At 42.3% G+C, this 15,593-nt stretch overlaps 1 protein-coding gene across 1 annotated transcript in view; it reads right to left on the reverse strand.

The window, feature by feature from the left end:
* The window catches only part of Gckr (glucokinase regulator), a 29,621-nt gene that overhangs the window by 4,424 nt on the left and 9,604 nt on the right, over window positions 1-15,593 (reverse strand). Inside the window, exons 11-16 of the mRNA XM_032908614.1 lie at window positions 15,152-15,250; window positions 14,899-14,996; window positions 14,507-14,583; window positions 14,047-14,143; window positions 13,423-13,520; window positions 13,250-13,333 (exon numbers count right to left, since the gene is read on the reverse strand). Coding sequence (XP_032764505.1) covers window positions 13,250-13,333; window positions 13,423-13,520; window positions 14,047-14,143; window positions 14,507-14,583; window positions 14,899-14,996; window positions 15,152-15,250 — 553 coding nt within the window. The remainder of the gene's footprint in view (window positions 1-13,249; window positions 13,334-13,422; window positions 13,521-14,046; window positions 14,144-14,506; window positions 14,584-14,898; window positions 14,997-15,151; window positions 15,251-15,593) is intronic.

Here is a 15,593-nt window from a genome sequence, read left to right on the forward strand (position 1 = left end):
CTGGTCTCAGCCTCCCAAGTGCTAGGATTATAAGTATGCAGCAGCATACCTAGATATAGTAAGTTTCATCATCATCGTCTTCATCGTCATCATCGTCATCATCACCATCACCACCACCACCACCACCACCACCACTACCACCACCACCACACCACCACCATCACCACCACCATCATCATCATCATATGGATAATAGGGATTGAACTCGGATTTCCAGGCTTATGCAGAAAGTGTTTTTTACCCACTGAGCCATCTCATTGGCTCACTGAAACATTTAATAAGTACATGACACAGACGCTGAGTAAGTAAATATCAGATTGGTTGGTTCTTTGTCAACTCGACACAGTGTCATCTAGGAAAAGGGAGTGCGAGTCGAGTAATTGTTCTCATCAGACTGGGCTGTAGGCATGTCTGTGGGGTATTTTCTAGATTAATGATTGACATAAAAGATACCTCCTGTGTCAAGTGCCATCCTTGGGCAAGTAGTTCTTAGGCAAAGCAAACAGCACTCCATGGAGAGCAAGCCAGTGACCTGCCTTCTCTATGGCTTCTGCTTCAGTTTCTACCCTGGCGTCCCTCACCAACGGAGTTTGACCTGTGACTTGTGAGATTCGATAAACACTTCTCTCTGATGCTGCTATGGTTATGGTGTTTTATCACAACACTAGAAACCCTAACTGAGACAGATGCTATATGCCATGTATCACACCGCCTGTAGGAAAGAAGCCAGTTAAATCTGAGTTATATTATTAGCCATTGATCCCATAAGTATCACTAACGAAGTCATTTTAAATTTTGCATGATTGACTTTAAAGTTCAAATAGAAAAATAAATTTGCAGTTATAGCTAGGAAAGTCTTAATATTTAATGGAGGACTGGACCTTCCAAATATTAAACATGCAAAACTCTCTGTAATTAAGCTCATGGCATTAGCGTATCAAAGACCAGTGAAACAAAATAGGAAATCCAGAAAGTGCCGGGTGGCAGTGGCAGATGTCTGCCAGCATTTGGGAGGCAGACGTTGGCAGATCTCTGAGCTCAAGTCCAGCCTGGCTTACAGAGCAAGTTCCAAGACAGCCAAAGCTACAAAGAGAAACCATGTCTTGAAAAGAGAGAGAGAGAGAGAGAGAGAGAGAGAGAGAGAGAGAGAGAGAGAGAGAGAGAGACCAGAATGATGCTTCTCACATTACAAAAATACATGCAAACTCACTGTATTGTTGTGGACCAGTGCACACAGAACTTGAGTATATGGCACATGTAACATCCTAAATCACTCAAGCTAGACTTAAAAATGAAACTAAGACAACTGTTGTAGTTGATCGGAGAGAATGACCCCCATAGGCTCATACACTTGAATGTGGATCTGTTTGGGAAGGATTAAGAGGTGTGGCTTTGTTGGAGATGTGTCACTAGGAGTGGGTTTTGAGGTTTCAAAAGCCCACACCATTCCCAGTTAACTCTCTCTGTTTCTTGGTTGTTTCAACATGTAATCTCTCAACTACTGGTCCAACCACCATCCCAGCCTGTCTGTTGCCACACGCTGTACTATGATGGTCACAGACTCACCCTCTGAAACTGTAAACAGTCCTCCAATTGAATGCTGTCTTTTATGTTACCTTAGTCATAGCAATAGAAAATTAAATAAGGAAATTAAATAGTTGCTTGGGAAAATATAAATGGGTTCATGCCTTACTGCATACACAAAAGAAAACAAAATTCCTAAGAATTTCAAAAGAAACACACAGGTGCCATACCAGCACTGGTGTGGGTGCTTTCTGTGCTTCAAGACCCAAATAGTAACAGAGACTGACAACTTCAACATCAGACAAATTAAATCAGACTTTTTTTTTGCAGATTAATGTCAGAATATATTTACAACATATATGAGATATAGAACACTAACAGCTTTATAAAGAACTCAAAGTCAAGGGTCAGAAAAGACTTAAAGGTCTGTTAGAAAAGGGTGCAAAGGCTGGGAATGGACTTCCGGTTTCTGCCTGCTCCTGGAGCTGAACCACTCCCACAGCTCTCTGTACCTAAATCCTGTGGGGCAGAGAGCTGGACACTCAGAAGTGTGGACAATCCTGATTGCTGAGGGGAGACCTCCACTTCTGCTCACATTCCTGGCCCAAGAGGAACCTGCCTAGTGCCCTCTGGATATGGAAACCTAGTAGCAGTCAGAGGCAGGACCCTTCCTGTGCCTAAGCTAAAAGCCAGTCTCCAGGAACGCTGACACACCTGAGAGCAGAGGTAAGATCAACCCTTCTGTCCTTCTGGAGGCCTTAGGACACACAAACCCAGGAGCAGCTCTTTGTTCCCAGATCCGGCTGAAAGAAAACAGGTCTACAGGAGTGCTGACACACAGGCTTACAGGAAGGTCAAGCCACTGTCAGAGACAGCAAGACAAGCTAACACCAGAGACAACCTGATGGTGAGAGGCAAGTGAAGGAAACTAAGCAACAGAAACCAAGACTACTTGGCATCATCAGAGCCTAGTTCTTCCCCCAAAGCAAATACTGGATATCCAAACACACCAGAAAAATGAGATTTGGATTTAAAATCACATCTCATGATGTTAGAGGACTTTAAGAAGGACATAAATAATTCCCTTAAAGAAATACATGAGGGAACACAAAAATTCCTTAAAGAATTACAGGAAAACACAACCAAACAGGTGAAGGAATTGAACAAAACCATCCAGGATTTTAAAATGGAAATAGAAACAATAAAGAAAGCACAAAGGGAGACAACCCTGGAAATAGAAAACCTAGGGAAGAGATCAGGAATCATAGATGCAAGCATCACCAAGAGAATATAAGAGATTGAAGAGAGAATCTCAGGGGCAGAAGATACCATAGAAAACATCGACACAATCATCAAAGATAATGTAAAATGCAAAAAGCTCCTAACCCAAAACATCCAGGAAACCCAGGATACAAAGAGAAGATCAAACCTAAGGATAATAGGTATAGAAGAGAATGAAGACTCCCAACTTAAAGGGCCAGTAAATATCTTCAACAAAATTATAGAAGAAAACTTCCCTAACCTAAAGAAAGAGATACCCATAAACATACAAGAAGCATACAGAACCCCAAATAGATTGGAACAGGAAAGAAATTCCTCCTGTCACATAACAGTTAAAAAACGAAACACACAAAAACAAAGAAAAAATTAAAAGCAGTAAGGGAAAGAGGTCAAATAACATATAAGAATTACACCAGACTTATCACCAGAGACTATGAAAGCCAAAAGATCCTGGCCAGATGTTACAGACCCTAAGAGAACACAAATGCCAGCTCAGGCTACTATAGCCAGCAAAACTCTCAATTAACATAGATGGAGAAATCAAGATAATCCATGATGAAACCAAATTTACACAATATCTTTCTAAAAATCCAGCCTTACAAAGGATAATAGATGGAAAACTCCAACACAAGGAGGGAAACTACACCCTAGAAAAAGCAAGAACGTAATCTCCTTGCAACATAACCAAATGAAGAGAGACACACAGCATAATTCCACCTCTAACAACAAAAATTACAGGAAACAACAATCACTATTTCTTAATATCTCTTAACATCAATGGACTCAATTCCCCAATAAAAAGACATAGACTAACAGACTGGATATGTAAAGAGGATATGTATGCATTTTGCTGCATACAGGAAACATGTCATAGACAAAGACAGACACTACCTCAGAGTAAAAGGCTGAAAAACAATTTTCCAAGCAAATGATCCCAAGAAACAAGCTGGAGTAGCCATTCTAATATTGAATAAAATCGACTTTCAACCAAAAGTTATCAAAAAAGAGATATTCATCAAAGGAAAAATCCACCAAGATTCTCAATCCTGAATATCTATGCTCCAAATGCAAGAGCACTTACATTCATAAAAGAAACCTTACTAACACTCAAAGGATACATTGTACCTCACACAATAATAGTAGGAGATTTCAACACCCCATTCTCATCAATGGACAGATCAATGGACAGAAACTAAACAGAGACATAGAGAAACTAACAGAAGTTATGAACCAAATGGATTTAACAGACGTTTATAGAACATTTTATCCTAAAACAAAAGATTATACCTTCTTCTCAGCACCTCATGGTACCTTCTCTAAAACTGACCATATAATCAGTCACAAAACAGGCTTAAACAGATATAAGAAAATTGAAATAATCCCATAAATCCTATCAGACCACCACGGACTAAGGCTGGTCTTCAATAACAACAATAACAACAGAAAGTCCACATATACATGTAAGTTGAGCAATATTCTACTCAGTGATAACTTGGTCAAGGAAGAAATAAAGAAAGAAATTAAAGACCTTTTAGAATTTAATGAAAATGAAGGTACAACATACCCAAACTTATAGGACACAATGAAAGCACTGCTAAGAGGAAAACTCATAGCTCTGAGTGCCTGCAGAAAGAAACAAGAGAGAGCATACATCAGCAGCTTGACAACATGCCTAAAAGCTATAGAACAAAAAGAAGCAAATGAGCTCAAGAGGAGTAGAAGGCAGGAAATAATCAAACTCAGGGCTGAAATCAACCAAGTAGAAACAAAAAGAACTATGCAAAGAATCAAGAAAAACAGGGGCTGGTTCTTTGAGAAAATCAACAAGATAGATCAACCCTTAACCAGACTAACCAGAGGGTACAGAGACAGTATCCAAATTAACAAAATCAGAAATGAAAAGGGAGACATAACAACAGAATCTAAGAAAATTCAAAAAATCATCAGATCCTGCCTCAAAAGCCTATATTCAACAAAACTGGAAAATCTGTATGAAATGGACAATTTTCTAGACAGATATCAGAAACCAAAGTTAAATCAGGATCAGATAAACCATCTAAATAGTCCCATAACTCCTAAAGAATAGACGCAGTCATTAAAAGTCTCCCAACCAAAAAAAGCCCAGGTCCAGATGGGTTTAGTGCAGAATTCTATCAGACCTTCATAGAAGACCTCATACCAACACTGTCCAAACTATTCCACAAAAGAGAAACAGACGGAGTGCTACCTAACTCCTTCTATGAAGCCACAATTACGCTTATACCTAAACCACACAAAGACCCAACAAAGAAAGAGAACTTCAGGCCAATTTCCCTAATGAATATTGATGCAAAAGTACCCAATAAATTTCTCACAAACTGAATTCAAGAACACATCAAAACAGTCATCCACCATGATCAAGTAGGCTTCATCCCAGGGATGCAGGGATGGTTCAATATACAGAAATCCATCAACACAATCCACTAGGTAAACAAACTCAAAGGAAAAAAAAAAAACATGATCATCTCATTAGATGCTGAGAAAGCATTTGACAAAAGTTAACACCCCTTCATGTTAAAAGTCTTGAAAAGATCAGGAATTCAAGGCCCAAAACTAAACAATATAAAAAGCAATATACAGCAAACCAGTAGCCAACATCAGACTAAATGGAGACAACCTTGAAGCAATCCCACTAAAATCAGGGACTAGACAAAGCTGCCCATTCTCTCCCTACTTATTCAATATAGTACTCAAAGTTCTAGCCAGAACAATCGGACAACAAAAAGAGGTAAAAGGGATACAAATTGGAAAGCAAAAAATAAAAATATCACTATTTGCAGATGCTATGATAGTGTACTTAAGTGACCCCAAAAGTTCCACCAGAGAACTACTAAGCCTGATAAACAACTTCAGCAAAGTGGCTGGGTATAAAATTAACTCAAATAAATCAGTACCCTTCCTCTCCTCAAAGAATAAACAGGCTGAGAAGGAAATTAGGGAAATGACACCCTTCACAATAGTCCCAAATAATATAAAACACTTCAATATGACTCTCACCAAGCAAGTGAAAGATCTGTATGACAAGAACTTCAAGTCTCTGAAGAAAGAAATTGAAGAAGATCTCAGAAGATAGAAAGATCTCCCATGCTCATGGATTGGCAGGATTAATATAGTAAAATGGTTATTGTGCCAATAACAATCTACAAATTCAATGCAATACCCACCAAAATTCCAACTCAGTTCTTCATAGAGTTAGAAAGAGCAATTTGCGAGTTCATTTGGAATAACAGAAAACCCAGGATAGCAAAAACTATCCTCAACAATAAAGAACTTCTGGAAGAATCACCATCCCTGACCTCAAGCAGTATTACAGAGCAATAGTGATAAAAACTATATTGTATTAGTACAGAGACAGGCAGGTAGATCAATGGAAGAGAATTGAAGACCCATAAATGAACCCACACACCTATGGTCACTTGATCTTTGACAAAAGAGCTAAAACCATCCAAAGGAAGAAAGATAGCATTTTCAACAAATGGTGCTGGTTCAACTGGAAGTCAGCATGTAGAAGAATGCAAATCGACCCATTCTTATTGCCCTGTACAAAGCTCAAGTCCAAGGGGATCAAGGACCTCCACATAAAACCAGATACACTCAACTAATAGAAGAAAAAGTGGGGAAGAGCCTTGAACACATGGGCACTGGGGAAATTTTTCTGAACAAAACACCAATGGCTTATGCTCTAAGATCAAGAATCGACAAATAGGACCTCATAAAACCGCAAAACTTCTGTAAGGCAAAGGACACTGTCATTAGGACAAAATGGCAACCAACAGATTGGGAAAAGATCTTTATCAATTCTACATCTGATAGAGGGCTAATATCCAATATATACAAGGAGCTCAAGAAGTTAGACTCCAGAGAGCCAAATAATCCTACTAAAAATGGGATACAGAGCTAAACAAAGAATTCTCAATTGAGGAATAGTGAATGTCTGAGAAGCACCTAAAGAATTGTTCAACATCCTTAGTCATCAGGGAAATGCAAATCAAAACATCCCTGAGATTGCACCTCACACCAGTCAGAATGGCTAAGATCAAAAACTCAGGTGACAAAAGATGCTGGCAAGGGTGTGGAGAAAGAGCAACACTCTTCCATGCTTGGTGCTTGGTGGGATTGCAGACTGGTACAACCACTCTGGAGGTTCCTTAGAAAATTGGACATTGAACTACCTGAGGACCCAGCTATACCTCTCCTTTTCATACCCAAACAATGCTCCAACAAACAACAAAGACACATGCTCCACTATGTTCATAGCAGTCTTACTTATAATAGCCAGAAGCTGGAAAGAACCCAGATGCCCTTCTATAGAGGAATGGATACAGAAAATGTGGTACATCTACACAATGGAGAACTACTCAGCTATCAAAACAATGACTTCATGAAATTCATAGGCAAATGGATGGAACTGGAAAATATCATCCTGAGTGAGGTAACTCAGTCACAAAAAAAAATACATAGTATGCACTCACTGATAAGTGGATATTAGCACAAAAGCTCAAATTACCCAAGATATAATCCACAGACCACATGAAGCTCAAGATGAAGGATGACCAAAGTGTGGATGCTTCAGTTCTTCTTAAAAGGGGGAACAAAAATATTCATAGGAGGAAATAAGGAGACAAAGTTTGAAGCAGAGACTGAAGGAACAGCCATTGAGAGCCTGCCCCACCTGGGGCATATATATATATATATATATATATATATATACACACACACACACACAGCCCATATATATACAGCCACCAAACCTAGACAATATTGATGAAGCCAAGAAGTGCACACTGACAGGAGCCTGATATAGCTGTCTCCTGAGAGACTCAGCCAGACCATGTCAAATACAGAGGCGAATGCTAGCAGCAAACCATTGACTGAGAATGGAGTCCCCATTGGAGGAGTTAGAGAAAGGATTGAAGGAGCTAAAGGGGTTGCAACTCCATAAGAACAACAATGCCAACCAACCAGAGCTCCCAGGGACTAAATCACCACCCAAAGACTACACATAGACAGACCCATGGCTCCAGCTGCATATGTAACAGAGGATGACCATGTTGGGTACCAATGGGAGGAGAAGCTGTTGGTTCTGCCAAGATTGGATCCCCAGTGAATAGGAATGTCAGGGTGAGGAGGTAGGAAGGGGGGTTGGTTGGGAGCGGGAACACCCTTATAGAGGAGGGAAATGGGATAGGGGGTTTATGGACGGGAAACCGGGAAAGGGAATAACATTTGAAATGTAAATAAGAACTATCCAATAAAAAATACAATAAGTACATAAATAAAAAGCTGGGTATGGTGGCTGACATCCGTAATCCCCACACAGAAATGATCGTTATGGATTTGACACTTGTGGATTTACACAGGGAGTTCCAGGGCAACTGAGAGGAGGGGTAAAGGGGGAGGCAGAAGCAAAAGAGAGCAGGGAGGGAGGTGGAGGAGAACAGAGAGGGGACAGAGAGGAACACAGGGCTCTGCTTCTCACATAATAGAGATGCAGGCTGGGGTGTGGCTCAGTAGCAGAGCTCTTGCGTAGTGTGTGTGGAGGCCTGGGTGCTGTTCCACTGCTTCAAAATGTCAATAAATACTGTAGCACACATGAAAATTACACCGGAATTGAATTTCTCACTGATCAAGGTGACAAAAATCCAGAAGCTAATCAAAAGTCTGTAGGAGGCCACCTGATCAGAGGAGAAGGGGAGAGGGGAGGATTGTAGGAGGGGGTGACTGGGAAGAGAGTAGTGAGGAGATGTAAAGTGAATAAGGTAAAAAAAATTAAATTTTAATAAAAGGAAAAACACTTTACTTTCCTGACATAGTTACAGAGACACACCTTAGAGAAAAATCAATAGATACAGCCTTACATTCTTATCAATATGTCATTCCTTTAGACCTCTGGGACATGTTTAATATAAAGAAACTTTAGGACTTTAGAGTTATTACAAAAATGTGAGAATCATCAATTTTCAGGCAATCTTAATGGCTTTAACAGACATCTTTGTCTGCTAGAGGAGTATTTGTCATTAGGCCCTTAATGTTTACTAAATGCTTGGTCTAAGTAAGTCTTGTTTGCATTGGACTGGCTATGTACAATGTTGCAATTTTTCTACCCTTGAAAGTGAATTAGCACCTGCCAAAAAAAAAAACAGAAGGATAAAGAATGGCTTTGAATTTACAGTGAGAAATAAGTCTTGGACTGGAGAGATGGCTCAGTGGTTAAGAGCACTGACTGCTCTTCCAGAGGTCCTGAGTTCAAATCTCAGCAACCACATGGTGGCTCATGACCATCTGTAATGAGATCTGACACCCTCTTCTGGTGTGTCTGAAGACAGCTACAATGTTCTTACATATAACAAATAAATCCTTAAAAAAAAGAAAAGTAGGGGTTGGGGATTTAGCTCAGTGGTAGAGTGCTTGCCTAGCAAGCGCAAGGCCCTGGTTCGGTCCCCAGCTCCAAAAAAAAAAAAAAAAAAAAAAAAAGAAAAGAAAAGAAAGAAAGAAAAAGAAAAAGTAAGTCTCTGAGTGGCAGCTATGGAAAAGGAAGGTAGTACAGAGTTTACAGAAGAAAACCATACAGCATCTAACATAGGGACACTGGCATTTCCCTTTGACAGGGAACCAACATTTCTAAGTGTTTATTTCAAATTAACACTTGGGCGCGTGCACTCGCATTGATTGCATTGTTATGGGCAATGGAGAAATGTTGAAATAAGCAGATGCCCCAAATAAGAGATAGGCCAGGTAAACTATCTCATAGGTACGTCCACAGTGAGAAAGAGATCCAGGCCCTGTAGTGGAGTGACACTCAGAAGACGGTAAGCAAAGCACAGAGATGAAAAGTGTCTGCCACCCCTGCCCAGAAATAAGAAGCAGTTTTTCTTTGTCCGTTTTTTTTCCCCAAAAAGAAACACTGAAAGTATGTTTAAGTATGGATATGACCAGGCCCAAGGGAGCCAATTTGAACAAGCTCTGATCCTGAGGCTTACAATGAAAATTAAGTATTAAGAGAATGTATTCTACTCTATCCAGTGGGGGTGGGACTATCTCTGACTCCTGCCTGCTCTGGGGGCTTTTTCTCCTACTGAGCTGCCTTGTCCGACTCTAATATGAGGGGATGTGCCTCGTCTTGTTGTAACTTGATGGGCTATGTTCGGTTGATATCCCTGGGAGGCCTGCTTTTTTCTGAAGGGAAACAAAGGAGGAATAGATCTGGGGGAGGGGGAGAGGGACTGGGAGGAGAAAGGGGAGGGGAAACTGAGGTTGCGATGTAATATATGAGAGAAGAATTGTTTTTAAAATGTTAGATGAGAGAGAGAGAGAGAGAGAGAGAGAGAGAGAGAGAGAGAGAGAGAGAGAGAGAGAATATATTAGGGGAAGCTGGGCATGTTGGAACATGCCTTTGGTTCCAGCCTTCGGGAGGCTGTGGCGGGCAGATCTCTGTGAGTTTGAAGCCAGCCTGGTCTACAGTCTACAAAGTGAGCTCCAGGACAGCCAGGATGACACGCGGAAATCCTGTCTCAAAAAAAGTTGTTGTCAGGGGGCGTGGAATAAAGGGTGAGTATTGAGGGGCTGAGGGTGAAGAGTTCTTGCTACTCTGAAGTTCACGATCACCTGTAACTTCAGGAGATCCAATGCCCTCCTGTGGCCCGGAGTACTGCACACGCATGGCGTACACTCAGACAAGCAGGCACACACATGCATACATATAAACATAAAATAAAATGAAATAAAATTTTAAAATATATTAAAATACACCTAAGTCATGCACAGTGATGGATGTCTGAAATCCCAGTATTCTGGAGGCTGAGGTAGGAGAGTTATGAGTTCAAGGCCAGTCTGGGCTTTATAATAGTTCCAGTTCAGCCTTGGCTACAAAAAAAAAAAAAAAAAAAAAAAAAAAAAAAGGAAAGGAAAAAAATCTAAACATTTAACAACAAAAGAAAATTCATGAGTCCATAATGACATTAAACAAATACAGTTGGGGTAGGGAGTGAATCAGAAGCTCCTTAGACAAGAACACTAGTTAATGAATGTATGAGAGGAAGAGAGCTAGAAATAGAAAAATCACCAGTTGCGAGTCACCTGGGGGAAAAACTGAGTCAAGCGGAAATCAGCAGCACATTCGGAAACAGTGGATAAGGACTGCTGGGGGACAGGACGCAGAGAGACAGCACCTATCACCACTACTTAATGCCAACGTAGCCTCGCCAAGAAAGAGACACACGTGCATTCTTTGACTTTCATTTTGATGATTCTCGCTATGCATTATGGGAGTTTCCTTATGCATCTTTCCCAAAGGAAATTCTGTCTGGGCTTTGGGAAAGGATTTAAATGATAAAATAGCAGCCTTGCTAAACAAAGTAAATCTTTGGAAACTAATCTCCGCCACTGTGGAACCGTACAACATGATAACTCTGCCTACTTCTGCCCAAGAATCCCCTTTGTGCTCCTCGGTTTGTACCAAGAACAGAGAAGCTGCAGATTCGCTAACTGAAAGACGGTGCCGGAAACTCTTACGTACACCTGGTCCTATGGATGAAACCATCATACGGTCGGGAGAAACAATGGGCCCAGGCTCACAGGATGAATGGCAAGACCTGGTATGCCCCACAAGAAGCAGATTCTGTCAAGAAGCTAGACTGCCTTGATCCCCGTCTGCCACACACAGGAGCATACATTGAAGGAATCAATCAGGATGCGGTGGCACAATGGAAACAGAGTAAAATGCCAGAACCTTCCCTTTGGGGGTCTTATGAGGAGAACAGGCTCATGTTGTAAGACCAAGGCACACAGGGACACAATTAGGAAATGGCTCGATGCTTCCTGGTACAAGCTCTGCCTCATGCCCCTGGAGGAAGGAAACGTGATCTTATGGGTTTGTTTCGCAGGACTCGATGTCTGGCACCTCCTGACCACAAAGCCTGAGACCTTGCAGGAAGGGATGCAAAAGGACACGTGGTCTCTAAGGTTACTGTTCTTAGAGAACAATGAGGGTTTAGATGCTTGCTGAACTTGTTTTTGCCTCAAAGAAAAACGCTGTAATAAAATTGATGACCTCATTCATTCTGGATGTTCAAAAAAAAAAAATAGGGCTGAAACAGGTTAAAAACGATCTGCGATCAGGTTTAAAATGATCTTGTTATCATTAAGTCTGCTTGCTTTCAAGATTGCTAGTGGCTAAGCTACTTATTGTGCAATAATGAGGTAAAAAAGGTGTTTTTTCCCCCCATAACCACCAAGCTATCGTGAGTCACCTTCAGATAATGTCAGTCTCGTTCCCTCACGGACTCCACACCTCGTCTTTGGGACCTGAACCCCTCTGGAGCCAGACTCCAGCAGAAACCTTCTTTCAGACAATTCCATGTGGAGAGATGTAACCAGTACCAAGTGAAAGCTTAAAAACCACCAAGGGGGAAAAAAAACCTAATAGATTGGAATATAGACCAAAATCTAAATAAAATGTCACTACATTAAAAGCAGAAATAAGGGGCCAAGGAGACAGTGAAACTGAACACACATGCTTTGGAGGTTGCTACGAGAACTGAGATAAAAGATATGGGATATTCCCCAGGGTATATATACTTGTATTAGGGCTCAGTAAGTGTGGAGAAGAATGTAATATGGAGAGCCAAAACAATGAAAACCTAATCAGAGAAGATTTCTCCAAAAACAGGCGATGTCGGCCGGGACTGTGGATGTGGGAAGCATGCCAAGAAGTAGGGACAGAACACCGAAACACTATTTAGAACAAAAGACAAAGGACTGTGGACCTCCCACTGAGGAGAGACATTTCCATAAGAGCTCTAGGTTCCTTGAGGCCCTGTGCTGGCTCCATCTGGTCAAATCTGGAAGCTTCCAGAAGGAAGCAGTTTGAATAATGTTAGAAGAACCCTCCCTGAGACCCCTCCTTCTGGGCCCTGCCTCTGCCCTGTGGAGAGTAGGCAGGTCATGTGTGAGAACAGTAAAGCGCCAAACCAAACCGCAAAGAGCATACAAACTGCTTGGTATTTCTATGATTCCTCTCAATTATAATTTCTCTGTGGAGGGAGAACTCCATCAGGGTAACATCTGGATTATGCTCAGCATAGTGAACTATGCAAAAGAAAGTGCCTTGAAAGCTTTTGGGTAGTGATAATTGACTTCAGTGTCAACAATGAACCTATCCCCCCAAAAAAAAACAAAAACAAAAACAAAACAATCGGTGGCCTGTCTTGCCCTTTCTGTATATTCCTAGAAATCACCGAACCCTGTTGCCTTGGCAACTCTCTTTGGAGATATGAGAAATCAAGTATTTACCCAGCTTGGGGAGGGGCGAAGACTAAACAAATATTCAGGCTTTTCTCCATCCATCTAGCTTTGGGGTTTTTGGACTCCTCTCCTTAGGAAACATTATCTTCTCATCTCCACCTACCTGAACATAGGTCCCTTCGTAATCGAAGAAAAGAAGTGGCCACGTGATACTGATGAGTGAGGGAAAGAGTTTCTTTAGAGGGGCCTGAGGAGAAAGAGATGAACAGGGTGGTTTGTTCCAGAAAGCCTTGGCCGCGCCATGCCTAGGTCTTCTCCCCAGTGCCGGACACTCACCGGCAAGGACTGCCCCACAGTGCTGTGCACCAGGGCCTGGATGTTCCGGCACTTCTCTCTCACTCTTTCTGCCAGGGCCTGTACTTCTGTGAGGTTATCTGGATGGGATAGGAGGCATGGGAGTGAAAAGGCTGGGCTATGAAACAGGTCTTCCTACCACCCCAGGGTCCACCCAGCTCACTCATCCGGTCCCTCTGTGCTGAGTAGTTTTATGTGAACTTGACACAAGCCAGAATCATTTGGCAAAAGGGAACTTCTAGTGTGGGCAAGCCTGTGGTGCATTTTTCTTGATTGATTGATGGGCCTAGCTCACAGGGGGCAGTGCCACCCCTGGGCTATCAGTCTTGAGTGCCTTAAGAAAGCAGACTAGAGAGCCATGGGGAACGACAGTAAGTCGCACTTGCCCATGGCTTCTGCTCAAGTTCCTGCCCTAACTTCCCTCAGTGATAGACTTACACATTATAAGATAAAATAAACCCTTCCTTCCCCAGATTGCTTTTGGTCATGGTGTCTTATCATGACAATAGGATACCCTTCATGCATCCTCCCTCTGACAAGGCACCCTGAGACTCAGAAAAACAGCTCCTGTAAACCAACCCCCACTGTTCCCATCCTCCTGCTCACCATCCAGGGTAAAAATGAAGACCACGGTGTCAATTTCCGTGAGGGATGGCAGGACGGAAGTCAGGAAGTCATCCTGGGAGAAGGTGAACTGGGGACCCTGGGACAGAAGAAGATGGGAGAATTCCTTCCAAAAGGACACTCAAGAGCAGAGACTTGAAGACTGAAGGGGACCCTAGGGGACATCTAATACAGCCCTTTTGGTTTCAGTTGAAAGGAATCAGGGTTCAAAATGGTAGCATTTTGCAAAGGTGATGGAGCAGGTGAGTGGACTAAAGCCAGGCAAACCCAGAGCCTTCTGAACCCCATTGATTCAGAGTTCCATGTCCTCTGACCTTGGAGGACCATGTCCTTCCTGGGACTGATTATCCCCTCATATTCCCCCACCTCCAAGCTCTACTTCCCTACTGCCCTCTGCACACCAGGGAATTCCACAACTTCCCAAGTCCTATCCTTTTCCAACCTGGTTGGTGAGTTCATCCTTCTGGTTAAACATGTCATTGTGGTCACCAATAAGAAAGCCACGGATATCTCGGAAATCTGGGAAATGTAAGATCAGAGAGGAAAAAAATGGTGGGCTTTAGAAAAAAGGAAGGCTCTAAACGTCAAGGGCTATGAAGATGTCAGAAAGTGGGATGCGGATGAGTGATAGTCTATGAGAGGGACTATTAGAAGCACTGGAATGGGAACTAAGAGAATTTGATGCTTCAAATGAAAGAAGTATTCGATGGAAGCGTCTCCTCGTGTAGGATGGACGGACACTGGGGAACCTCAGGGGTCTGCAGGAAAGTTTTAATACTGGACTAATAGGCGGGGGTACTTGGAATCAGGAGCACATCAGGACTCGGGACTCACCAGCACCAAAAGTGTGGATGCACTCTACTCCGTCCATAATGGCAATGATGCCAAGAGTCTGCCAGCCAACCAAGTGCACTCGGCCTTTCTTCTCCAGGCTAAGAATGAGCCAGAGGCCAGGCGCATGTTCACCATGAAGAGAGACGGCAGAGAACACAAGAGTAAGCAACTAAGACCTTCCAACATGTGGCGCCATCACTCCTGCCATGTTAACACACCTCTTGAGGTCCCCTACAACTGCCCAGCCACATACCTGATGCCGACTTGTTTCATCAGCGTGGCAATTTTGGAACTTTGACTGTAGGTCACCTGATGAGCCCGCTCAAATGTCCTCAGGATTTCCAGAAGGCATCTAGAAGAAAATTCGTTAGCTCCCAGAGAGGGCCTGGTGTTTCCCCCAAAAAGACCTAGACACTCCTACCCACACGTAAGGCAAGTCACAATTCCCATTTTAAAATAAAAAAAGTTTTGCTAGTCCCTGCTAGACGGATGTAGGATAAGAAAGAGGGAGAAGGATACTCAGACTGCTTTTCATAAGAGCAGATAGGGTTCTAATCTCAGTGGGAAGAATAAAAGTCAAAAAGAGAGTGGGTCTGAGCATTCTGGAGGCTAGACTAGAAGCCCTGGTAAGGGAAGGAAGTCACAGCAGGGTGGGTTCTGGCCTGCATGGCCTGAGCCATCCTCAAGTCAAAGGT

Source organism: Rattus rattus, chromosome 7, assembly GCF_011064425.1.
Source record: "Rattus rattus isolate New Zealand chromosome 7, Rrattus_CSIRO_v1, whole genome shotgun sequence".
Classification (NCBI taxonomy): Eukaryota; Metazoa; Chordata; class Mammalia; order Rodentia; family Muridae; genus Rattus; species Rattus rattus.